The sequence below is a fragment of the Battus philenor genome, unplaced genomic scaffold (genome assembly GCF_028537555.1).
Source record: "Battus philenor isolate CCGP_79_NKW_IND1 unplaced genomic scaffold, ilBatPhil1.0.hap1 SCAF_29, whole genome shotgun sequence".
Taxonomy (NCBI): Eukaryota; Metazoa; Arthropoda; class Insecta; order Lepidoptera; family Papilionidae; genus Battus; species Battus philenor.
In genome coordinates, this window is record NW_027181692.1 from 7,787,664 (window position 1) to 7,815,219 (window position 27,556).

The window sequence follows — 27,556 nt, forward strand, 5'->3', positions numbered from 1 at the left end:
ACGCCGGGCGGGGTCTCCGGCGGCCAGACCGGTTCCACCGATCCGGCGGGAAAATATTCACGGAATGCGTCCTCAAACAGTGTTGCCAGTTCCGTGCGTGCTTTTATAATTAGTTATTTATTTTATTTCATTGAACTACAATATTGAATGAAAATTAAAATTATAACTTGTATTTTCCAATAAATACTAACATACTTAAAATAGCATTTTTATTACGATAGCAATGCATTAGGATAGAAATGAAAAACATTGGCGCCTCAGGCAGTCTAATCAAAGCTCACATATACTGCCCGTAACCTTTAATACTACGTATTCTAAATCGTTGTTCACGTAAAAGATAAACGCGGTTTTTAACGCGTCAATTATCAGTGAAAATTTTTTGCATTTACTAGATTTTGTTCGTAGTCCTATATACACTATATGTTTACCAACTAAACCACTTTTGACGTCTAATAAATCGTCAAAATACATTTCGTATAAGCCAAATTACGAATAAATACTTTACTATATATAACTACCGCTCTGATATTGTCACGCAATGCGGATTTAGATTTTTATATAAAAATATAAGTCTGTCGAAGTGTTTTCTGTAGTAAACAACATGGGGTCCGTTTAAAATACGATGTCAACTGGGTTTGTCTCCATTTACGCAAAGTTAATATAAGATATATGTTGTTTTGACATTTTATATGCTGTTACTTCAATATTTATAAAAATAACTGATTGTTGCGATTATGCTACTCCCGTACGGTCGGTAATATAATAGACATTCTACCGAATAATTGGCAACATATTTAAATTTGTTTATTTGCTATTCAACTACTCAATTATAAGCAAAGGTACATGGGATTAACAGAATTAATGATATTTTAATTGAACTTATTAGTTAATGCATTGCTTCTAAATGTTTATTTAATGAAAAGTCCGGCAAAGATACGCTTAATTACAATGTAATTATTCATTAGTAGTGGAATATTGTTTGTACAGGTCGCGCGGTGCGTGTGGAGTCTGTGCGCTGGCGGCGCTGCGTGCACGTCGCCTGTCAAACTCGCAAGTTTCACAACTCGCACCCAAATAACGCGACTTGTTTTCGAAACAAGTTTTTTTTACTCCAAAAACTCACAATCGGTGCCTTATTTGTTATTTCAACGAACGACTAGTGAACCAAGTGCCATTGTACAGTCCCGTCCTAGTGCTAGACAATTTGTTACAAATGTTACATACAGTTTATAAAAGTTAAGTTTTGTATGAAGTGATTAGTTGGTTTGCGGTTCAAGAATACGCTTTGACTGGATTTCCGCCGAAGGAACTTGGTCGCCCTTTCGAAGGTGAGTGCCTTTGCGTACTTTTGGTTAGTTTGCAGCTGCTTTAGATCTTCCCTTCAACAGTTTCGGTTAAGTTGCGAAACACGTTTCAAAGTGAATGAAAGTAGGTTTCTCGGGTTACTGCGGATGTGCCGGGGCCGGCGCCGCGGCTGCCAGCGATGCACTTAATCTAATTAACGATCTCTTACGTTCGTAATCATTAGAAAAAAATAATTAATGGCACATATTTATGTTTCTTATGTTTTATTCATTTAAAGAAATATGCAACCATTGAGTTCACGCTAGGAGCCGCAGTCTCGTTGCACGACCTATATTTTCAATATTTCATTACAAAATCCAAAATATAAATTATACAAGAAAAGAAACAATTAAAATGACAATATTAAAATTAAAATATTTATCGCAACTATTTAGGAATATCCGAAAGTCGTTTAGATATAGAGTATATATAAAAACAAACATAATAGTTTTTAAACAGAATATTGTAAAAAAATTCAAGTAATTATTTATATTTTCGTTTTTAATGTTATTTATTGTAATTGTAATAAAGTTTGATAAAACATTTCTTACTGCTTTTTTAAAATAATTCATCTATACAGATTACAAGTTATTAAAAATGTCAATTAACATTTTTTCTTTACACACTATATTGTTTTTGTAACATTTTTTTCCTTATTTATAGCATCATGTGAATTAAATGATAATGAAGAAAGATAAATAACTTCCTGTCATTGCCATTTGGCTGCTGAATATTATATGTAAAGTCAGAATTTACTGCAATAATATTGATAAGGTTCCTATAATATATATGTAATTGTCAATTTATTATATGTACACAAATATTGACCTACACTGGAATATGAACAAGAATGTTTGCTTCCCTCAACATGAGATGGACACTGATACAAATATTGGAGAAATCACTTTGACAAGATAGTCTGAAACACACATACATATTGATATAAATAATATTGTGATAAAAAAAGAAAGGCAAATTTGTTTATAAAATGTAAATTCTTTGTTTATTCTTCTAAATTAAATTCATCTTCAAAGTATTCCCCGTGTGATATAACACACTTTTTCCAACTTCTTTTCAAGTGATTAAAACAGAATAGCGTTTTTCTGGTAGATCCTTTAACACTTTCAATTCAGGTTTTATCTCCTCAACTGTGTCAATATGGCGTTCCTATATTGGCCTTTTGAGTTTGGTAAATAGCTAAAAGTTGCAAGATTTAGGTGAAGATTGTTGATTGTGGAATGATGTCAGATTGCAGAGATTGAGATACAAAATATCCTTCAAAATGGTTTGCGATGAGTTGAATTATATTCAAACTTTTATGGTAAATGTTATGGAGTCCTATAAATCTGCAGAAAAAATTGACTAGTTTGGTTATGCCTGGAAGTTTTAAATGGCAATTTAACCTTACTTTATGATCACAGTAGGATATACAGTAATCTCCTCTATAACATAGTAATTCCATTTAACAATTGATATTGCGTGTTATATTTCTGTACTACATTGATACGTAATTGGTCTATTTTTCATATAAAGGTCTTTCATTAACCTGCTGAAAGACTTAGGCCTGTAAAATTGGACATCGCTTGTCTCTTTTCAAATTTGGTTAGGTAGGTCGAGAAATATTGACTGAGAAGGTGGATACTTATGCATAGCAAGGTATACACTATGTGGAATATCAGTATGTGGTATTTTTGTCTCTCTATTGTGTAAGTGTATATTTACGCCATGATAATAACAGACTATTTCATGAACATACAGGCAATTCTTACCTCTCCACCATTAGTCTATAAACCTATTATCGCCACTATGGAAATCTCTACTACCACTTTTGTTGTGAAAATTTGAGCAAGCCTCTGTTTTCCTAAAGAAAATGTAGTCATGTCTCACATTGTATGTTTTGAAACAACGGTCAGATAACAGATGCGAGGTATGACTGCACCCAACAACATTGCAGTGTGCTTATCAGTGTAAATAATTGTGAATAAGTGAACTTTTGTTGCATGTAATGCATTCTTGTGTGTTCCAATATCATGGTTTATTCTGAACAGTGACTTTAATATTAAATGTGTTGAAATATGTCAGAAAAAAAAAATTAATAAAAAGTTTTTGGTTTTTAAATAGAAGTTTTATGTACATGTTCTGATGTATTTTAAATATTATCGGAGGTCCTTGGAGGTCAAGGTTTCCAGGCAAAACAATCTCTGATGTTCTCTTTCTTTCCCTGTCTGCAGCTTCCTTTTGCTGCGTTTTTTAATTTGGGAAACCCTTATGATTTTATTTTATTTTAGCAGTAGCTCACACTGCTAGATATCGACCTGTCATAGTTTTCGACATAGATCAGTTTGGAGCAGGTTGCATTCAGCGTCTTTCAACAACCTTAAACAGTTCAACTTCTGGCTTGTTGGTGGACATCCTTCCTTATGTTTGCTGGTCCATGGTTTCCACTCTAGAATCTTAAGGCTCCAGAGGCCTGCCCACTGCTTCTTCAATTTGCCAATCCACTTGACTATGTCAGTTACTTTCATTCATCTAAAGATCTCATTCCTGTTTCTCATAAGAGAAATAGTGATAATCTCTGCCCTGATGTAACGTGTTCCTGCTATAAATTTGTGAACATGTAATCTAGGATAATAAAACTAATAATTGTTATAAAATCAAAAATTACAATAGAACCTAATGCTCAGTAACAACGCTACACTGGGCAAGGACAGTCTGATAGAGTGAATATATTATATTTGAAATATGAATTATATTTGAAATAACACTTTGGACTGGCAGGCAGCATTAGAGAGTACTGAAATTCTATGACAAAAAAAAAAGAAATTTAAACAACTGATATTACAATTATTTTTTAAAGATTTTTGATAAGTAATTTGAACCTTTTAACATTGCTTTAGCTGGCAAATGGCTCATGTAAGTTGGTTTGAAAGGTTCTGGAATGTCAAGTATGAGGCACCAGGCCCTACAGTTGATAGACATGGGGTCATTGGATGTCTCTGGGTGCAGTCACTGTGAAGATCTTTGGGTAGGCGTATGCCTTTATTGTATTTGTCTTAGATCAATGATTTTACCACTTCCAGTTTCCTCGTTTCTTGTCTCCCATTATTGGGAGCATCTTGTTTCGCATCATATTTTTAGGGCAGTGATATGTTTTACATTTTTTTTTTCACAAACTCTCATATTTTCACCCTCACTCTTTCTCATTCTACACTATTTCTCTCTTTCTTCCTTCTTTCATTCTCACATTCATACATTGCTTCCTATCCCTTGCCATATTTCTTCAATATTTTAATTATGATTATGTATAATGGTATTGTATTAAATAATAAAAAATTGAAAAAGTGAGGGAATGAAAATAAAAATGGTCAGTTATAAATGTATATAATTAGAATTCAATGTAAATGTTGATTGATGATGATTCAGTAAATACCTGACCTACTGCTGCACGTTCATTTAAACCACATGGACAATGTTCCACGTGGAAGGCCAGGGTCTGCGGTAGGATCGAGGCTGTAGTTTCTGGTCGTGCACGAGGTCGGTCACCTCAGCCCGGGGGGCGCGGCCGCGTCGCCGTAAGCGATTTGAATTGACAGTAATTGTAATACATACGACTAACCTCTCGACACGGCCGGCGACCCCGCGTGACCACCGGCTCATATATTACAATTTATCTTCCACGTGGAGATTGAATGACAAATGGGACATCAACGAACCGGTATAGTCCAGCTGATTGCTGCTGCCCATGTCACGACTCCACAGTACAGACTTCATCACTTACTCATACACTGCTCCCGATTGGAATCCAAAAGACGTAACCACGTGACCTTATGTGAAAACCTTAATATACCTCCGTTCAGCTTACCGGACCTTCTCAAGAAAAAATGTACGGCAGAATCTTTTGATGAGTTTACCCGGCACATTGTCCAAAATCTCAAGGCATTTACCGGTCTGTAGCGCTTGGGCAGCGACTTGAATTAAAATAATGTACCAACTAATATATAATTGAGTAAAACTTCCAAATTGTATGGTTAATATGTATAACTTTTAGCTGTATTTCCCCATAAGAGAAAATTATGTAAGAAAAATTTAAAAAAAATTATAAAACGCTGTCGTGCCTCGCAGCTGGGAGAAGAAAGATCCGTATCAAATAGCGGCAACCCTCTCCCAACTGGGCTGCATTTAGTTAAAGCGAAAAAAAAATTTAAAAAAAGCACTGGCAATACAAATTAGAATTAATTAAAAAAAGTCCAGCTGATTGGCAAGATGACGTGCCAGTAGTAGTATGTAGATCATTGCTGAAGAGCAGACAAGTTCCTTAACAAGGACGAACACCTGTCCTGTTCAACCTGTGCCAGTGTTCACCAACCTTTTTTATACCATGCCTCACCCTAACCTTACAAAAATTCGTCCCATTGGTAACATTTATAATTTTTATATTAAAGCGAATGTGTCGAGTTCACTCTCCAATTGCCCGCTTAAAAATCAAGTTGCCCACTTGTGAGTCTTTGGCCCAGCGTTGGGAAACACTGCTATAAAGGAGGTATACATAGAATATTTGTCAGCAAAAATATTTTAAGCTCTTACGTATATTTCCAATCACCACGTATAAAGTGATCACTCTGAAATACGTAACATTAATTTTTTTTATACGAATGCGATAGGCCAATGACGTCTGGCAATACAAAGGATGTACAGACAGATAGTAAATAAAATTTAATTTTAGTATGTAGTAATCACACCTGAAAACGCTAGGATAGGATGTATCATACAATGAGCTGTACCTTCTTCACACCATTATAGCTTTTATAACTACAACAAATCATCCTGTATATAAATTTTCTGTTACATTACCATTAGTATTTAATAATGAAAGAGTTGTAATCTTTCACACGTTTTAACATTTAGCAACAGGGCTAAAAAGAACACTTATTATGGTGATAGATATATATAGGTAATACAACACTCTAGAAGTCTGGAATATATATTTTCAGAAAATATATTATATGTATATGAAATTTCTAGCGACGTAACTGACTTCCGATATCTATGGAGTTATAAAGCTCAGAAACTACAAAAAAATTCTTACATGAATTTCATGAAATTCTACCAATTTAGGCGGTAAAATTACCAAGAAAAGATTGTACGAAATTACTACCAAAAATAGTAGCGCAAGCTACGGGAAACAGGCAGGGGACATATAGTATGATATTTATAAATATTAATTTATGCTATTGTTAAATTAAATGTACGGAACCCTAAAAATGTTAAAAATCGAACGCGAGAGAAAACCTCTTTGTTATCTGTCCTCCGCGTCTCGAACCTCACGATGACATCACCGACCGGTTGTGGTCATTACAACCGCAAACTTATGTTTTCACACAATCAAATCAGTTTCAAATGATTTGTGACCGTATGCACTTGTAATTAGGTACGTTATTAGTTTCTTAACATGCAGATGAACATATTGTAACATAAATGTGAAACCAAATTATATTTGCGGACGGATGTGTACTATGTGTTATATTTTCAACCTTATCCTTTTACGATAAGGTTATATTGATTTATATGAGTTGTACAAATGTTTGTCTGCTTCCAGGTAAACAGAATGATTTGTTTATTTTAGCCTCTATCCCGTTACGATAAGGCTGTGCAAAGTCTGTTGTTCGTTGCAGTTTTAAAAAGGATTCTATTTTTAAATATAATCCATTCTTTTTGGAATTTATACTGTATTGTTGGCACGTAAGATCGTAAATTCAATATGCCAGGGAGATGCAATATTTTTATGCAAGGATATTGAGTTTTGTTAGACAAAAATAAACCTTACATGCGTGGATATAAAGGTGGGGGAGGCCGCAGATGTGTTTGGAGTAATATCATGACGTAATCCAACGGGCTTTGTTTTGAATTCGATTTTCAAACGGTCGCCGGGCGCGTGGCGGCGCGAGGGCTTGCTTTAATTGAAAGCGCTCGCAGCGCTTGCAGCCCTTTCAATGCTCGCAGCGCTTTGGACGCTTGCAGCGCTTGAGCTGCTGATAAGGGACTGCATTCCAGCGTTATCTTGGAAGACATTTTAACGATACGCGATGAGTGACGTTAGAGCGTCTTCATTGTTTTTTATTCCATTATTTTTTTGTCACAAATTCAAATAGTATTTATTCAACATCTGATGGATTACATTTGTTCACGTGAGATACATAAGATGAGCAGGCGAAAGAAACTCGGATAATTTATAATTGCATAATTTAATGAACATTGTAACGGCTGGGAGGCGAATACAGCTATTAAAATTGTGCTATCTTATATGAAGCCATTTACTAGGTAGGTAAGACACTTTTTTTATATAACGGAAGTATTTATACATTATCTGTGACGGTATTGTGAAAGTGTATACATTGCTTATAGAAATATTTAGAAACTCGATTAAGTCTAGTTTTATGTACAAATAATGTAGTTTTGCTTTGATTAACAGTTTCTGGCAAAATTGGAAATGTTTTGGGAATACATATGAGAACCAGAGTGAAAATATATTGCAACTGCTATAGCCAATCCGTCTGCAAATCTTGTATGTTATGGTATATCCTCTCATATTTGGGAAAGGCTTGTCTTCCGGGAGGAATGGAGGGCTTTTATAGCTTATACGACGATGTTGTTTTAACAACAATATTACTAAAATATTTTTTCACGATTTTTAAAAGCCAACTATTTTAGGGATCATCATAATATATAACAGGGATGTGGTTTATATAATTTTTTCAGTATTTTATTCTTCACATTTCTTCCTTCATTCTTCACATGATCTCGCATTCTATATTCTTCTCTCTTTCGTAATATCTTTCACTCTATAGCTTTTATTTATATTCTGTTCATATATCGCCCTTGTATCCGTCGACATATTTCTCAAAATATTACAATTTTTTATTTACATTTCGTAGTTAGACGTTCACTGCTGGGCAAAGGCCTTCCCATAGATCCAAGTCTCCAATCCAGAACCTTGAAGCCCTAGCAGTCATATCTTCTGTGCGCTGTGGTTTGCTCCTTGCTCCCTAGCTAATTTTCAATTATATTTTACATACCTTCACACTATAATAGGAATTTTTCATATATTTTTTTTATTTTAAATTTATTACGTGACAAATCAGAATGTATATGTACGTGTAATAGTAATACTAATTATATGAAGGCTAGAGAATGGTACGAAATTGCATCTATGTCTCACTTGATCCATCCTCATTATCTCAGCCATAACATGCCCACAGCTGGACATAGGTCTTCCTCATTGATCTGCAATAGCATCGGTCGGATGCCGCCTGCATTCCATCTCCTAAATGGATTATAACTTAAGTGATTGAACAAAAGCGCAGACCGCGTTCATTAGCGCAGTCAACTGCATCCTTTGTGACCTCAAATGAGGTCCGTTCCGAGAACTTGTAATTGCAGTCTGTTCGTAATGCGTTTGACATTGATGACATCACCAGCCAGCGATGCTGTCATTCCGATAATATTAAATGATAGTTCGAGGTGTCATGACAAATGCCCACTGCAGGGCTTAGGACGCCCACAAAGATGGCCACGATGACCCTTGCCTTACGCTACCTGCTTGCAGCGACGTTCGGGCGACTTTATGCCCTCTGTTCATCTAGGGAGAGGCATACCTACGACCGCTGGTTGCACTGCTTCTTCGGAAGGGTAATTCTTCGACCCTGCCACTTTAAATACAAAAATTCAAAATAGTCACACAAGTATATGATTGTGCTTAGTTTTTAGATGCTTTCCGACGCACATGTGCACAGTTTTGGGCGGTAGTGATTCATGAGCAGTCGCGATGAACAATTACACGGCACGAGACGGACACGATGCGGGCACGGTGTACGGTTTTTTAAGGGATGAGAATTGTTGTTGTGATAATTTTTTCGATTCATGTGCCACATTCGCAGGGTCCTGACCTGCACAGATCACCTCTTTTGTGATTGGTGATGGTTTTTGGCGTATATGCTTCATGGGACTTTCTATCCAGAATTATCTAAAAAATATAATAAATTTTGAAAGTTACTTACGCAAGTAACTAATAAAGTCCAGCGTCTTGGTCAGTTGAAGCAGAAGTGGGCAGACTACAAAAAGAGTGGAAAGTGGAGACGGCGGTCCGATTAGCGCAGCATTGGGTCCACGCACAAGGTGGACAGACAACTTAGTATGTGAAGTGATGGAGGTTACGCTGGTAGCCGGCTCAGGCTTTCTGCAGCTTCTGCGATATAGAGCCTGCTTGAACTGGAGTTAAATAATGATGCTGGGTGATCGCATCCCAGATACATCAAAGACATTTACACGCAGAGGGACTTTACCCGTGTATGTGTGTGGGAACGGAACGTAAGAGTGAAGGAAGTGAGCGATTGATTGATGAATGAATGAGGAGTAGGAATGAATTATAACATTCTCTGGGAAGATGGCGATGGGCCGGTTGGTATGAACTATGGAAGAAGTGAAAAATGAAAGTGTTTAAAAATATATAAAAACATCTATTATTCGCCTGCGTGATTCACTCCCACATGTGTATAGTGTTGTGTGAGTTGTGCTAAGGCAGGACTACTCGACGGTCGGGAGCGACACGGCCCTCTCCTGACCGCCCTCGCTTGAACACAGGCTTGGCGGACGCGGCTGCCAGTGTCGTGGGTATGATGTGTGATGGGTGCTCTGACTTTGTTGCTCCAATTGCAAGTCTCCAATGGGATGTCTTTAAACTGAAATTATGGTGATAGTGAATATTGTATAGAGTTTATATTTCACATCAACTTCATCAAAGATCACCTATACCATATCTCGAATAACCTTGTCTTTGGAAGACTAGATGATGTCTAAAAAAATGCAGTGATTAAGAAAAGGACCAATATTTAGCCACTTACGCACATGTAGTGGTAGTCGTGCAACAAAGCGCGCCGCCCGCCAGCCCGCTGATAAATGCGTATGCGGCAAACAATGCGAATCATACAACCGCCACCGCCAAATCACTCAACACGTGTTTCACCCTTCCACGGGGCATCTTTAGGAGTTATGTTACACCGATTAGTGCCAAAGACAGAGTTGATCGTTGCCGACATGTCGTCGGGTGTAAATGTCTGTGGTTGGGTTCGGTGCGGCGCGCAGGCCCCGCGCAGGCCCCGCGCACGTGTGCACAGATGCGGCGCCGCGTTCCTGCGAGCTTCAGTTTAAATATAGAAGGATTCCCTCCGAGATATCCTGTACACATGCAACTGGTGCACCTGGTGTCGAGACGGTTGAGTCTGAAGAATGGACTTTGAGGTCGTAACATTACTCAGGAATACAAAGAGAACTAAAGAGCATCTATGGGTTTTATTTATATTTATATGTTTATTCATCTTTTACTCTTCACAAATTATTTCATTCATCACCTCGCTGTCGTCGACTTTCCACCAGAGTACGAAATGTTTATATTTTGTTCTGTTCTGCATTTTTAAATAATTTTTTCTTACATTTACATTTCTCAAATATTAGTGTAGTTATTTCGACTTGTGTTATACACTATTGTTTTCTATTTCTATTCTGCATATGGAGTTAAGATGTGCTACTGTAAAAGAATTTTGTCCAAGTGTATACGTGGCGTATACGCCGTCTGCATGTCCCCCCGTTTCACTTGTACGTTACGAACGTACAAGTGAAACATTTTTTATAGTAATAAGATAATGTAGCGATGTCCTTAAAGAATTAAGTCAAAACATTATTTATTCGAGAGGGCTGTTCACCAAGATAATAATCTAAAAATAACAGGGACTTTTATTTCGTCATAATTATTTCGACGGAAACCCCGTTTGTATTAGTCGGCCTATTCTATTCTGCTTCACAGCCGTTCGGATACTAATCGGTCTCGTCGGAGTTGACAGCGGTGTCTGTATCCCAGGGGTCGCCAACGTCCGGTCGTTTTAAAGTTTCCTCCGCCACTTCTTTCAGCGCTCACGCTTTCCGAAGCGGTGATGGTGGTAGTGTTGGTGACCAGGAAATATCTAAAGACGAAGTCTCAATTTAGCTTTCTGGGTTCTTGAGTTGTAATTCTCAACTGGTAGTAATATCCATTGACAGCCTATGCTTAATTCTCCCTCAAAATCTGGTGAAATTGCAGCATGTAACGACCAGAGTTAACTTTAAAGAGGTTTTAGTCTAAGCACCATTTGTAGCTTAATCCCTCGCACCCGTGCAAAACGCACACGAGACTGACTCGGTCAGTATAATCTTATTTTTCTTTTAGTCGACGGACGCCCGCAAACTTGACAATATCGTGGGTCCAACTAGTGGGAGTCCACCCTCGCTGCGTCCGTTCCCATACGATTGAAATATAAACTAACCATACAATGCAGTGTAATCTACGTGTAAAAAGTACTCCTGTCACAATAACGCGTTAAATAAAACAATGCTTCGATAAACATGTACAGTATCAGTTGGCTTATCTCCGTTTATTATTGATTTAGACATTATAAAATAATTACGATCGACCGATCGATCAGAAGTCATTTATGTCGTCACAACGGAGCGGTAATGTCTTAAAATAAATTCTGATGTCGCGTTGGGTCTGCGCGCAGGCTGTGTTTACTTTGTACTTAAATAAAAACTTAACAATAACTTAGATTCGATAATGGCTTGAAGGATTTTTGAACTGCTATTGCTTATGTTGGGTTTTGTGCTGGTTCATATAAAATTGTAACCTGGCCGATCGTGACCCAGTTACAAAGATGACGTTTGAACCTAAAGGGAAGACGAAGTGTCTGCAGTGCCACGAGCCGACCCTGACCCTCGCGACGAGTGTGCGGTTCATCACACCCGACAGGGTCCCGGCGTGCGGTGTGTTTCGTGCCGTTGAGATAGGACTTTTAAATGATAATCTTTAGAATAAATGCAACACAATACTGTATTAAGGGTGTTGTAAATGTGTCCAAAAAAATAAATCCCAGGTTGTTGTGAACACTTCTTAGATCCTCGTTTCATATCTCGTAGCAGGATGTCGCAGGATGCGAGAGCGCAGGTCCTCGTGGCGATGTTTTAAGAGATCTATACCTTGCAGTCCATCCGGCTGTAATGAAAAACAACCTCGTAGTTTAGTTTAAAGAATATCATTACAAGGTGTTCAACTAATTCCTAGTTTATATTATTCAAATAAATTTCCTTCAACATTTTCGCGTCTCGTACACGAGTGTTAACAATTCAATATACTTATTTGGTACTACAATCACTATGTGACCAGAATTCATGGTCTATTCAGGTCACGGAATCCTTGTTCTCAATTTGATTCCTGTGGCATTGTACCCATGACATTCACAAGTCGTCATCGGAATTTCAACCCATGGACTCCCGCCGTAAACACAGGTCTCTCTCCAAGATTTCTATCGGAGATATACCATAATCGACATGCTTGGCAGACAGATTGGAGAACGCAGTGTGGTGGTATGATAAGAAGAGGACACTGCTGCCCCATCCTCTGGAAGCTTGTCTGTGAGTAGCGGCAATCCTATATAATTAATGCACAAAGTTGGAATTATATAAGATTATTTCTGAAGGATTGAATAGGCGATCATATCGAAGTATCAATCCTCTACCGCTGTGCTACCACCGTTAGATACTCGAGTAGTATGTGTGTGTGTTTATGTGTGCAAGCTTACAGACAGAAGAAAACCAGACATACTTTGAGGGGTCATCATCAGGAGAGATTACGAATAATGTGCAGTTGATAAAAGTAAAATCACAACGGTTCGAGCCCAGGCTCCCTCCAGAGACCTCGAGCTATACTAGCCCAAAAGAGGTCTAAGGTTAGGTGTCCTCTGCGGCCTGCTGCCTTGAACTTGCGGAATCTGCAAATGACACTTAAGTAATAGCCAGCAGTAAGAATCTGGTTCTTATATTTAAAAAAATAATCATAAATAAAAATCATATACGTATGGTAAAAAAAAATAACGAAAAAAGGTTTCCGCCGTGAGCTCGCGGAACCCAAAAACGCATATCTGGCGAAAAGCGTCCATATACGGAATAAGCCGACGCGTCAGTTTGCGAGCGAAGCCCGGCGCGAGCGGACGTGCTAACGTAACCGCCGAGTGAGAGTGAAAGAGAAAGAGTGCAGTGCGGCGCGTGCGCCGGTGACCCAGTGAACAGTGTTTGTTCTCATTTTAAATTAAATCGAGTGTTTCCCGCCAATTCGACTGAAAAACAGTCGCGTCGTCGAGAACGACCGTTGCCGGATTTGTAAATCTTTATCCGTTCGAGGCGCGCACGTCGGCACGTTTTGTTTCCGCGATTCGTTTCATAAATCGAACACATTTATGAATCAATTACAACAAACAGCTCCATCGCACGAACTCATTCTTTTTTTAAATTCACCAAATTTGTAAATGGAACAGGTTGTTACAAACATCACGTGTGTCTAAACTGGTTTCTGTGTGGTTCGTAGATCACATCTTCGAGTTTACGTTATAATTCTTTTATAAATAATATTTTCAATATATATATATATATATATATATATATATATATATATATATATATATATATATATATATATATATATATATATATACATGAATGGTTACGGGTGTGAATTCTTTAAAGTAGTGAATACATATACATTTCCCGTTAGTTAACGTATTTATACCTATCCAAAGTTTTCAGAAACAAATTACGTAACGAAAATAAAATAATACACTAATAAAATTAGAATTACTACGTAAATATTGTTTACTATGTCTCTGTAGAATATGTACTGCCACAAGTTAATAGTCTGTTGTATTCGAATTACAAAAATATTTGATATATTTGATAGTGATCACTCTATACAGAGTGAAAGCTTTCAAATAAGTTCAGATTCACGCGTATTGTTTAGCCACCTCTGTTCACCCTGTAATCATTGATCACAAAAAACCCGTCGGTGTTTGTTGTGGATTCCTCTCAGATCAGGGTGCGTTTGGATCTTTCATGTCCGTGTATATTATGATCAAGGATGCCACTGTATGGGATATTAGGTTGATTTTTGTTTATATAAAATTGTAGTCTCATGTTATAAACAAGCATTTTTATTACTGAACAGTTTATCGATGTGTGCATTTTTATATTAATATCCTATATGATATTAAGAAAAATTGTAAGACATATAGAAACTGTCATACAACGTTTGTGTTTTGGTCTTGTGAATTGATTGACGGCCATAGTCATAGGATTCTTAATATATCAGTAAATTGTTTATATATGTAACACGTAAATAAGAAAATTGGAACATCAGCCTACCGCCATGCAATGTGAATAGTTCCCGGCGCGCTGCCCGGTTTAGTAGGGTCGCTTCGACGAAACGTACTGCGGTAAGGCAAGGGTTGAAGGCGGAGGACTTGCTCATGTCGCACCGGCTTGTGGTCGCTCTTTTCTGCCTCAACAGGCGTCAGTTGCACGAGCGATATGCCTACTGCCATCATGTGGGTGATCATGGTTCTTCTGCGTTGTAAATTACTTAATAGATAATAGGACATGTTAAAAATTATTTATGTTATGTAATTTTATCGTGTTTTAAAAATATATAGTTTCTTTCGCCTGTTCATCTCGGGTATAGGGCTTTTTTAACAGATGGTAGAATGAACTTGTTAACAATATTGTAACTATTCGCATTTTGATTTAAGAATATTATAATTTTAAAGTCTTGATATATCGAGCTGGCGTGATGATGCACGCAGCGGGTATTGGACGACTCCGGTTCCATTATCGCAGGCATTGGACTCTATCTAGTGATAATCTCAAGTAATTAGCGAAGATAAACACCGTCGCACCCGCTGGTGTCACATTCTATATATAATACAACTTGTTCATTTTCCTACCGTGTTACGTTTTTTTTGCTTCCATCTATGAGGTGGCGCGAAAGTAATGTCATAATATGAAAGCGCCTTAAAAAAATGGCGCCAAATGTCAGTTAATATTTATAATGTAGATATATAGAGAATTCGTTGTCAACAAGCGATGGAGTACACCTATCCACCGATTTACACGGTAGATACGTTCCTGAGAAAAACGTGTAAATCGAAAATTAAAAATTTTCAAGTCAAAACCGTGTAAATCGAAAACCTTGCAGAAAATCCATAATTTTTCTATTTATCAGTTGTGATTTTTCTCAATATTTTTAGGTGTACATATAAATAAAAATAAAATGCATTGACAAGTTAAAATATTTAATATATTACGGAAACAAAACAAAAAATAAAACCAAAGGTGTTTTATTATCCTTTATCACTGTCAGAAATTACTCTCATTTTTTTTGGAATTAAAAGTTCGAAGTCATTTTCATCACTCGAAGTTATTTGTGCCGATTCGATGTTTGAAGCAGAAATATTTACATTATGAGAGATGGTAATAAAATCGGTTATTAAAACAAAAAACAAACTTATTTGAAAAACCGTGTAAAAGCGAAAACGTGTAAAACAAGTACCGTGTAAATCGGGGGATAGGTGTATATCTATATGTTTGGAAAAAAATAAGATGCGTTCACATTATGACATTAATTTTGCGCCACCTGTTACATTGAAATGCCAGAGGCCGATAATATTTGGCAGTACATAGTTTGTCAATGCAACTTCTTATATATAATGCAATGAAATTTTGATATAAAGTTACAGATGATTCGGGTTTAAATATAAATATATCGTGTTCTCGTGTGGTGAATACTAGACGGTATGTCGGCAGTGGGTCAGGGACGCGGGGAGCAGCAGCTGGTCGCGACCAGCGCAAACCGGACGTCGAAGTGAACTTAGGGGGGGGGGGGGGGCATATGCCTTGCAGTGTCTAATCACTGCTGATAACTCGTATCTAGACGCAGCCTTACGTGACAATATTAAGAATATATCCAAACATAGGTTGAACTAGTGCTTCCAACTATTGAACTTGCGCCTAAAAGTAAAGCAGTTCGATTGTTAAGGGGAGAAATTCAAAAATGGACTCAACCTTTTAACCTTTTCGAGCGTAAGAGGTTAAAAAAGGCTTCATTTAGATATAAGGAGTATGGATAGAACCTTCAATACACGGATACACGAATTGCCCGTCTGGGCACATCGCTCGTGCAATCGATGGCTGTAAGGAACCATAGGTTCACGTGTAGCCACGAGCTGGTAGACGTGTCGTGGACAGTTCCTCCACCAGATGGAGTGGTCACGGATATCGCTGGTTGCGGGCGGCGCAGGTCCGGTCACCGCGGCGATGTTTAAGGGAGGCTTATGCCTTGTAGTAGAAGCCTCCACCCCCTCCCCCCGGTGCGCTTTACGGAGCTGTTCTGAGAATAAGCAGTTTATATATGTCAATGACATCACACCACGCCGCGCGGCCGCGCCGCTGACGAATAGGCGATGAGTCGCGTGGACATCTCGTCGCGTTGATTACTAGAAAATTATTATTTGTTGCAACATTTTGAAAATATTTATCCTTATTTATGTATGACTGTACCGTACTTGTCGATTTACTATAATACTGTTACGTACTGTGGGTTCTGACTCGAAATGAAACACCATTGGTTTACTAGGAGTCCTTTATTCACAAATCAGATGGTCACCCTATTTTAACCACAAAGTATACTTTCGCTTAGTCCAAACTACGTTTTCAAATAACTTGCCGAATAGTCACTTTGTATCACTGATCGTAGATTTTAATCTTATAACTTGAAAAACAACACTGAACTGTTGACATGGGGAGTACACCTATTTGTACTACGGATAAGGTTCTAGTCAGTTCGAGATAGTGCTCGGTTAGAATTTCCGAGAACCGTGCACAAAAGTCTATAAATAACTTCAAGGTCACACGTGTTCATGGCAATAGGGTTCCGTGTTTATTGATTAGAGGGTTCTGTAACTCATTTTAACAATAGCATATCTCTAAGTGCCCACAGACGAGAGTCTACAACTAATGTGTTTCCAGTGATGACTTGTGGTAGTGGTCGGCAAAGTTATTTGCCAAACGTGAACATTGCAAAGTAAAAAAGCAAAACCAAGTCCGCTCGTATAGTGAACTTTTATTGCAATAAATAAAAGTGAATGTTGTACGTAATAAATATTTATTGAAACGGCGATGTGCATATCTCCATGGAAAGTTCGAGAGTCAGGCTTGTGTTTTTTTTAGTTTTCGTCACGATTCCAATGCCTCATAGATAAAACGTAACAGTTTATTATTAAAAATGTTGACGTTAGAAAAGATTATGATATATAGATTGATATGTAGAACTAAAAAGGCGACAACAAACGCGAGGTTTTTTAACGAGTTTTTTTTTTAAATGAAAATATTTATGCGCCTTCCGCGGAGATGTTTGCCAGAGCAACACTTTTTTTATTAATTCTAATTTGTATCGCTAGTGTTTTTTTTATACAATATTTATTCGCTTTAACTAAACGCAGACAGTTGGGAGAGGGTTGCCGCTATTTGATACGGATCTTTCTTCTCCCAGCTGCGAGACACGACAGCGTTTTATAATTTTTTACAATTTTTCTTACACAATTTTCTCTTATGGGTAAATACAGCTAAAATTTATACATATTAACAATAAAATTTGTAAGTTTTACTCAATTATATATTAGTTGGTACATTATTTTATTTCAAGTCGCTGCCCAAGCGCTACAGACCGTTAAATGCCTTGAGATTTTGGACAATGTGCCGGGCCGACTCGTCAAAAGATTCTGCTGTAGAATTCCATGTTCTTGACGTGTGTATCGCTCCATCGCTTGTTGACAACTACACTAATACCTCGCTTTGCGTTTTTTTCGAAGTTGCGTTTTTTATTAAATTTTCGAGCAGAGAAAATAACTAGAGAAATACTGAAATTATAGTGCAGGGTACCCTGTACTGCAGCACGTAGCCGGGCAAAGCATTTCATCGTTGTTACGTTTTTACATATATATATATCTTTATATTTTTCTTTGCCGCTGCGTTCAGAAACTGTCTGTCTGGCATCGGATTGTGTGAGCGAGACACGTGCGCGTGTGTGAGCGAGACACGTGTGCTTTCTTCCGCGGTCATTTCTGTCCGCCTGGTACTTTCTCTGATTTCTTGGAATGTAATTTCGTTTTATCATTCATATGGCGTTTCTTATGTACTATTTTCCGTACATATGTTCACCAACCACTTCGGAACGAATTCATCCACATGTGTCAGACGTTGAAACACATTCGATAGTGTCAAATTCAACTTCCTTTTTCGGGGGCAATTTATGAATGTCTTTCGTGAATTATCTACAGGGTGCGCTCGTTTAAATAATGAGCAAGACAATCTTATACAGGAAGATTTACACCTATTTCCAATTACCTGTAATAAGTGATCACATTGAAATATGTTAGGTTATTTAATGCGACATGCCATATAAAATCTGCAGCAACAGACAATAATTAATTTTAATATGTAGTGTTACAAATAAAAAAAAAACGATTTTTCTTACTTTATTATCATTACGTTGTTAATTATTTGTAAAACCATTGATTTTTGATTTTGATGGGTCATATATGTAATTAAATGCATATTTATGTATATTCACTTTTATACAGTTTTTATACCTACAAACAATATTTCTGTAAACAGCTTCTAGTATATTTATAGGCGGAGTAGATAATATTAAATTAAAAAAAAAAATCGTAAAAATTTAATCTTGTCTAAAGTGTCAAGAAACGCGGCCCGTCGGGTTAAAGCGTGTTCACATTGACCTTGGTCCAGAGGTATTTGCGATTGGTGGAGAATGTTAGGGTCCTAAAAAATCACCCCATAGCTTTCTTGATTTTTTATCTGTAATTAAAAGTATGTCATTAAATAAATATTTTTAACTTTGTTTATTGACCCATGTAAATTGTTAATGTTACAATGTATTCGTCAAAAATTGTTAAATTCGCTTAAAAGAGCGACCGTAGTGGTCCTAGCTGGCATGTTGAGTCAATAGTATCTTACTGATGGTTCAAAACTGCAAGTTGAATAAAAATGTATGATTTTATAACTTGGTATGCGAATTGTCTCGGAAAATATGGCGGAGGACTGTGAGGCCTTTGCAAGTAACCCACTGCTGGGTCAAGATTAAATAAATATGGAGTCGTGATCGGCCCTAAGGTCGGGTGACGTAACGCTCGTCGCGTCTGCGGCGCGGCTCGCGTCACGCGCGCGGAATCCGAGCAAAAAACGCGGCAACAACGTGCGCGCGCGCAGCCGCGTCGTGTGCGGCCGGAGCGCGGGGAGCAGCACGCTCCTGTGTGCAGGCAGACCGCGGCACCCGGACATGTATCACTGCAGCTGTGGGACTTCCACTTTTGGGCATCCTGCATAGATTCCCAATAAGACTGGATGAAAGCGGAGCATCCAGCGTTTACAGGGAGACTCGCGTTGAATTCAAACGGAACGGCACGCTGAAAGGACGTTAGACGTTACGACGAAATTATGTTCTATTATTGACAGGGAATAATAAAAATGAATGTGAAATTTCGTATCACCGACGTGAAGTCTGCAGGGATGTACAGGTTCTTTGTTATCAGGGGAGGACAAGAAATGAAAATATTAGAAAGGCTGTTAGCTGTTATTGATCAATGCCATATTGGGCTTTTTGTTTTTACTGTGAAAGTCTTGGAGAACAGTTTAAATTATGTTTAATTAACACGCAGATATGTTGCACAAGCAGACGCGACCGGACAGTTCGTGGCTAAGTTTGCTGACTACATAAAATGTATGTGTCCTTACAGTACTATCGCACAGGGGCGGCAGATGTGGGTCGCTTACATCTGGTCATATGTGGGAGGTGTATACGCAGTAATTAAATTAAAGGGCCGTTATATTACTCATTCCTCTACCAAGACCGTGCAAAGGTTTATAGCAGGGGTGCCCAAACTTCGGCTCTATGAACGATTATTTTTGGCTACGATTGATTGTTGAATTATTTATGTCAGTTGCTGGGAAATAGAAATAAATTATCGGCGTAAATATTTATTATTATTAAACCATAAAACTAGCGAAATAAAAACACCGATCGTATTAACCTAACCTAACCGGCGTCTCAAATTATCATTAGGAGTGCTGTCATATATAACTTCAATGCACATGTAATATTATGTACTTTTGTTACATATTTTTAGTTAAAGAAATATTCGTTTGCGTGTTTAAATGCGTATTCAATTGCGGCGCGCGGAAAAATTCAAATGTCTCGAATAATCAAGGAGCTTGGCCACCCCTGGTCTATGGCATAAGAATTCACATAGTGTTCTCGTACCGCAGGGTCGTCCCCGGGCTCTCATATGAACTGGATTTATACAAAACATATGTACGCAGTGTCGTATGTTTGTATATCCAGTTGATATATATAATATATGACTCATGTATTACCATCTAGTATAACGATATATATATAAGTTGATAGATGGGACATTCTCGTTTATATACGCAGTCATTGCGATATTTTAGGCAACATAAGAGGCTTTTCTTTTCAGCTGATTGAAGCCTACGAGGCGCAGGCCTATTTCAAAGATCGCCACGAAGACTTGCGCTGCATCCAGCTAAAGGATGTTGTCGTTCCACATGGAGAAGTGGTGGTCTGAACTGGAAACTTGGTAGCAATATTGCTTGTGTCGAGAAGGAATTTTACGATTTTTCTGCCTGCCATATATTTTGTCTCTATGTTCAATTTTAATTATGACGCAAAGATTGAATGAAGGCTTTATAAATAAAGCTGTTACATGAAACCTGTTCACGGTGCAGGATGTGCCTTCAACAAAAGGCAACACGTAATGCATCTGTTGAATTTAACAACTGCTGAACATGCAGAAGCCTGCAAGTTCTGCGTACGTGACATTGGTCAACAATTCCACCTACACCATACGGGCTGGGCACTCAGCAGGACACTCGATGTCGAGTGTACGTGCGAATGCGATATATCTCTTATCTAACGACGCTATTTAGTTTGTACGTAACATTTATTGCTATTGCAGTGTGTTGGTTTAAAATAATCTTATAAAAATAATAAAAAAAAAAACACATAAAGCTAATTCAAAGTGGTCTCTATTGAGTGCAATATAATCCTTTAAGTGTTGAGATCAGTTGTCAATAGCAGCGCGCGCTCTTTCTGTGGGAAAACTCTTATCTGCCAAGCATATGGATTATTTTGGGGACTCCAAATTATTATTACAAGCAAGCCTTATTCTCTAAAACTGACCATAGATAATAATCCAGAGGATAAAGATCAGAACTAGATATAGACGTTTCGCTGAAAGAGCCATTCTTGTTTAATAAACACGGTGGTTTTTATGGACTAAATACCTTCTCAAGAATATTATCTTGATCCACTTTGTTGATATCTTTTTAAAAAAAAATATGGTTCTGTCACTTTATCACTGAAGTCAAATAACACACAAGTTGTACTCCTGTGGACTAACTGTGAAGCTTCTTTATAGTTTTCAGCATTCAGGTTTCATTCGTAAGCAAAACTTTACTGTGACATCACTTTACGTACAACATAAGTAGTTGTTTTGATTTTAACCAACCTATTCTTTTTAAATTGTCGTTAAGAAACAATCAGTGCATCTCTCATAGGCTGCAAGTCGTAAGTCATTTCTTACAATACACGACATTGTTCTATCTTCATCTCCCGAGATAAAATCTTTTGCTTTTTTTTTACGTGGACGGTCAGATTTTTCTATCACAAACAAAGGAGGTTGCGTTGCATCTATCTATAGCCAGATACACACATTTGACTAATACCAAGCGTGTGAAGGATTTTAAAAATTGTATTTGGTTCCGTACCTAAAATTATTTTACTATATATATATATGTAGGCGCGTAAATAAGAAATGAGATTCCAAATTCAAAAGTTATGTGTTGTTTATTTTTAATTATAGCATTGTATATATCCAGACTAAGTATATATATATAAATATACAGGTGCATGTGGTATGGAGGCATGTAATCTAAGTGGTGCAGTGAAGTGATGCGCTGCACCATGCTGCTGTAGTAATGACGCGTGCAGAGTGCACGAGAGCGCGCATCGTCAGACTTCCGCGTGAGATACTGCGATGAAAGTCGCGCGACTGCGCACGCGCACGCGCCGCGGCTTTCACTGCGCCCGCCGCGCGAACATGTGCTTGAACGCCAACACAATCACGTATTCCGCCATTATATTATTTTATTTGTAACAAATCTTAAAAAAAAATTACACTCACTTGGAGAAAAAGATCATTTCGGATCGGGTCTCCTTATCAATTTGCGCCAGGTCACTCTATCGTGGGTTGTCTCTGCATCAAGTTGAAGAGTTTCCAGTTCCTCTCCGATATTATACCACCACGTAGCTTTTGGACGCCCTCTGCCTCTTGGGAATTCTGGGAGGCTTAAGGCAGTTTTTACCACGTGGGTCATCTGGTTTTCGTTGAATATGGCCATACCATCGCAATCTATTTTCCTGTAATTTGCTGGGGATCGGAGCTACCTTAAACGAACCTCTGATATATTCGTTCCGTATTCTGTCCATTCTAGTGACGCCACCCGACCATCTAAGCATCTTCATCTCATTGACATGAAGTGTTTGCTCGTGTCTCTGACTTACAGTCCAGCATTCCGAGCCGTAGAGCATAGCTGGTCTGACAACTGCTTTGTAGACTTTACCCTTGGTCTTGGGCATACGGTTATCACATAGAACGCCTGACACTTTCCTCCACTTCAACCATGGAGTTTGAACCCTGTTCTTAACATTAGCGGTTGAGTTTGCATCGTTTAAGGTTGACTCTAGGTACCTGAACTTTGTGACGGATGGTATTGAAATGCACTGATTTAACCTAGTCAGTTGCTATTGCCAGGATAACATTGCTAACTTTGACAAGCATCAGCACTGGGAGAAGTGGTGGAATTAACTCCAACTTCTGTGTAAAATGATGGGAGATTGGCATGTAGTATAGTCGACTTTGTATCCGTTGAAGACGGTTGGTTTTACGACTCCGAATTGTTTTATAAGCACTTTGCTTTAATGTCGCCTTGTCCAGACACGCACGGTGTTCGATTGTACCGAATGGAATCGTTTGTCCCTCGACACATTGGAAGCCAATTTTAAGAGCATTACTATGAACGTCAACGAATTGTTTGCTTTTAAAAGGACAAAGCCTCTTGGAGAGGCGGGCAGCGTAAGAGCGGTTGTCGCGGCGATTCCTGGGAGGCGCCCAGGCGAGTGAATGAAGGTTTTGTCAGCACGAGCGAGATTACAATAGGCTGGCGTGGCCGTGTGCAGCGTCGTAGGCTTTGGCGGACGCGGCGTGACGTCACGCAAGCCGGACTGGTTCAACCGGCTCGCGGCCTTCCCACGTAACGCGGGCACTTTGTATCCAATGACATACATACTCCAGCAAACTTAATACATGTGTCCACATAGTGTACGAATGCCGAGTTTGGTTTTGATCACAATTACTTCTTCCTTGCGGTGAGACAACTTAATCAGACCCGCTGGCAAGTTCACCAGCGAAGGGTGTCGTTTCATCAACGCTCTCGACAGGGTGGAATATAATCATCAGAAATGATGAAGCAAGCGATTGTAGATAAAATTTGTGGTGGGAACGTCTGTTGCTTAACGAAAGAGACGAAAATGTGCAGCTAATAATGCCGGGGATATTGTGGGCGCTGTACTAAAGCGACCATTCACCAGAAGTTCGCGATCAAGCAGATGGACGGATAAAATGAAATAGATCAGGTTGAACTAAGATCTTTACGTGCGTGAGTGTTTTGGTGAGAAAGAGAAGGTGGATAAATGTAAAATTTCTTGAGGGATTTTTTAATAGAAGCGGTTTTTGCTCAAAAAGGTACACTGCTTTAGGAACCCCGCATGACTTATTTTTAATGGAATCAGGCGTTACCTCGCGGAAGTCCATCCTAAGTAAGAAAAGGGCCAATATTTAGCCACTTTCGCACATGCAGTGGTCGTGCAACAAAGTGCACCGCTCGCCAGCCCGCTGATAAATGCGTATGCGGCAAACAATGCGAATTACACAACTGCCACCGTCAAATCACTCAAGACGTGTTTCACCCCTCCACGGGGCATCTTCAGGAGTTATGTTACACCGATTAGTGCCAAACACAGAGTCAACTCTGTGTCTGGCACTAATCGTCGGTCGTTTTCTTACCCGCATTACTTAATATACTCCCATAGAGATAAGACATCTTGTATATCTATATTTCACTCCTGAAAATGTTACTTTCGTATAAGCCAGTATATTGTTGGCCCTTGCTCCAGGGCAACACTTGTGGTTTCCTATCGGTCAGTGACCCACGTACGAACAGTGGACGCGCCCTGTTCACGTGATAACATCGGCAGGTGTGTGTCCAATTTGTTCAGCGCGCGGATGGGTGACCGCTGCAGGCGACGTGTTCTGTTGTCATGTTCAACGTCTCACAAACTGTAATTGACCTTCGATTCAAAAAAATTGCGGTTGGTTGACTGAATTGGCCATAATTTCGACGCAGCAAACTTTTAAAAGTCCAACAGTGATATTATTAAACTCTTGTTAACCCTTTCCTTCCCGCAGTTCGTAGTACATGGACGCCGGCTGACTCCGGCGCCGGTAACGAAAGGGTTAAATATCATTTGTCTTATATCTACGTTAACTTCCGTTGTGTCCCAATTATATTATTCCCCCTATGCCTTGAGTGTGCTAAATATGTAGAAGTAAATGTACCGTAATTAACAAGTGTTTCGAGTAGCAGTAATTATTAAAAAAAAAATTATTTCTTTTTGATGTCCGAAATTTACACTTTCATTGTATATTAACCGATAGACGGTCACGATCAGAGACGTGGTCACTTAGAAAGAGCCTAATAAGAAGGCTTTCAAGGTGACCCAGAGAGTTTCGCTGCGAGATCGAATCAAAAATGAGGAGATCAGCAACATCATCGACGTAATTTCAAGCGGCAGTTGGTTTGGCACATCTCTCGTGCAGCCGATGCCCGTTGGTGGTTATCAAGTGACGACCACAAGCCGCCGCGACGTGGGCGGGACTTCGCTGGATCATCGCACTGATCTCTGTGGGCGGTCTACGTCTTACCTTATCTTAACTATGTAGCAGATCCACCCGGTGCAGGGCCGACCTATTTTTACGAGTTATTTTTAAATAATATTTTTCATAATACTCTCAGTAGTATAAAAGTGTAGTCGTATTAATTTCGTCGCGTTCATTTTACTTACATGATGCGCACATTCATTACAATAGAGCGATTTTTCCCAACGATTTCTCTGACGCGTCAACGATGGTTTTTTAGCGCTTTTGATATGTAATTGCACCTTGTTCATCATAAATAAATATCTATTATATGAATTTAGTTCGTTTGTCTTGAATAACGAAGGTTTTTCTGAAACTCCTTTTTCTGAAAACCAAATATCAGGTTGTTGTCTCGTGATTCAAGAGATATCGTGTTGAATCAGTACATAAGCGGAAATCTCTCGTATAAACTAGGAGAACTTTTATAGCAAATACATCTGTAATCATACATTAACTTGTATCACAGTTGAAGCAAAACATAAGTAATAAAAGTGCCAAATCAGTGGAAACAGACTAACCAAAGATAACCAAATAGACGAAAGTGCAGTAGTGTTGTGCAGCGCGACTGCACCCATGTCGTGAAGATGCAGAGGCAACTCAGCAATGTCAGCGTGCACTCCTACCAGGACTACCAGCCCACCAGGCGATTCGGTAAACGATGCTCATTAATTGTATAGACCAGTGGTTTTTTCGCGAGGCGATAGTTTCATTGTCGAGGCGGCCATTTTGAAAGTGGATTCGACATGAGTTCAACTTTCGCTTTAATATAAAAAATGTATATGTTACATAGAGTGGGGGGGGGGGGGGGTAAGAATTGAAATTTGAATTTGAATTTGGTGAAAGCCTATATCTTGGAGTAGACGTGTATCGTCTGGTATGTTGACGATGGTTGTTCCCAAGATATCTGTCATCACCGGAGGTTCCCGGACTTAAAAAAAGCAAGTTGACGAGCAATAAGAGTTCTGTTAAAAGTTACAAACAAGTTTTTTTGTTTATACTCGTTCCCCCATCTTATTTTTGGAACAAGGGTATAAACCTTGCTATTGTCGCCCTCTATCTCATCCTTCACAATTTCTCTTTCTTCCCTGTCTCATCCTCACAATTTCTCTCTTTTTTTCCTCTCTTCCTTGTCCACAATTTCTCTCTTTCTTCCTTCTCTTTCTCGTCCACAATTTCTCTCTTTCTTCCCTCTCTCTTCCTTCACAATTTCTCTCTTTCTTCCCTCTCTCATACTTCATAATTTTTTTCTTTCCTTCCTCTCTCATCCTTCACAATTTTTCTCTTTATTCTTTCTCTTCATCCTCCACGAGTGTGTTGTCGCTAACGTGTCGTCGCTGGTGTGGTGCGCAGGGCCGCAGTATGAGCCGGGCGGGTACGCGGCGGCGGTGCAGCAGCGCAGCAACATGACGCAGCGGGAGGACGCGCTCAAGTTCGAGCAGGGCCGCATCAAGGCCCTGCAGGAGGAGCGCCTGCACATACAGAAGAAGACCTTCACCAAATGGGTCAACTCCTTCCTGCAGAAGGTAAGTCTCACAACATGTTTCACACTCACACTACACGCCCTCTAATAGATATGACAGTGTAAACTAGTTTTATTCAAAAAGTCGAGAGTAGAGTCCAGGAACTGACTCTACTCTGCTTCGCGAGGTGTTATAACTTTGAAGAAGAAGCAGGAAGAAACTCCACAAGAACACGTGTTTTAGTAAAGATTTCTACATGTACACTTTAACAATTAAAGCTGAAATTAAATAAAAACAATCAGACGACACCACTGCTAAGGACTCTTGTCATTTAAATATTCATTTATTTATGAATTTATTTCGTCAAGTATCAAGTTGCTATTGATTTTTAAATAGAGTTTATATAATATATTAATTGACAGCAAAAATAGCATTTATAATGGATCATTCTGTACATATATAATATACGTAAATTTAATAATAGCGTGGTTATTTTATTTGGTACTGGCTGTACTTCGCACCAGTTAAAATATTTTTTAGAGAAAGGACATTACTTACATAAATATTAAATTAATTTTTTTAGTAATTTTTGTTGTTGTTCATTTCAATGTACCAATGTTGTTGGCCAGCTGTTTAGGTCAAACCAACTTTGAAACCTTCTCGGGCCTATGCACAACAACTAAAAAGAAAAGTTTACGTTTCTGTACAGGACATACA

At 38.6% G+C, this 27,556-nt stretch overlaps 1 protein-coding gene across 6 annotated transcripts in view; it reads left to right on the plus strand.

Annotated features, from left to right (window-relative positions):
- Positions 1 to 1,014: 1,014 nt before the first annotated feature.
- kst (spectrin beta chain, non-erythrocytic 5 kst) overlaps positions 1,015 to 27,556 on the plus strand; it is an 89,761-nt gene continuing 63,219 nt past the window's right edge. For 2 of the 6 annotated variants that reach the window (XM_068769761.1, XM_068769765.1), the window contains exons 1-3: positions 12,972 to 13,778; positions 25,846 to 26,030; positions 26,730 to 26,902. In XM_068769761.1, the coding sequence (XP_068625862.1) occupies positions 25,964 to 26,030; positions 26,730 to 26,902 (240 nt within the window). In that variant the 5' untranslated portion in view covers positions 12,972 to 13,778; positions 25,846 to 25,963. Of the gene's footprint in view, positions 1,329 to 12,969; positions 13,779 to 25,845; positions 26,031 to 26,729; positions 26,903 to 27,556 lie in introns of those variants that run through there. The other 4 variants (XM_068769767.1, XM_068769762.1, XM_068769764.1 and 1 more) reach the window with 4 other exon arrangements.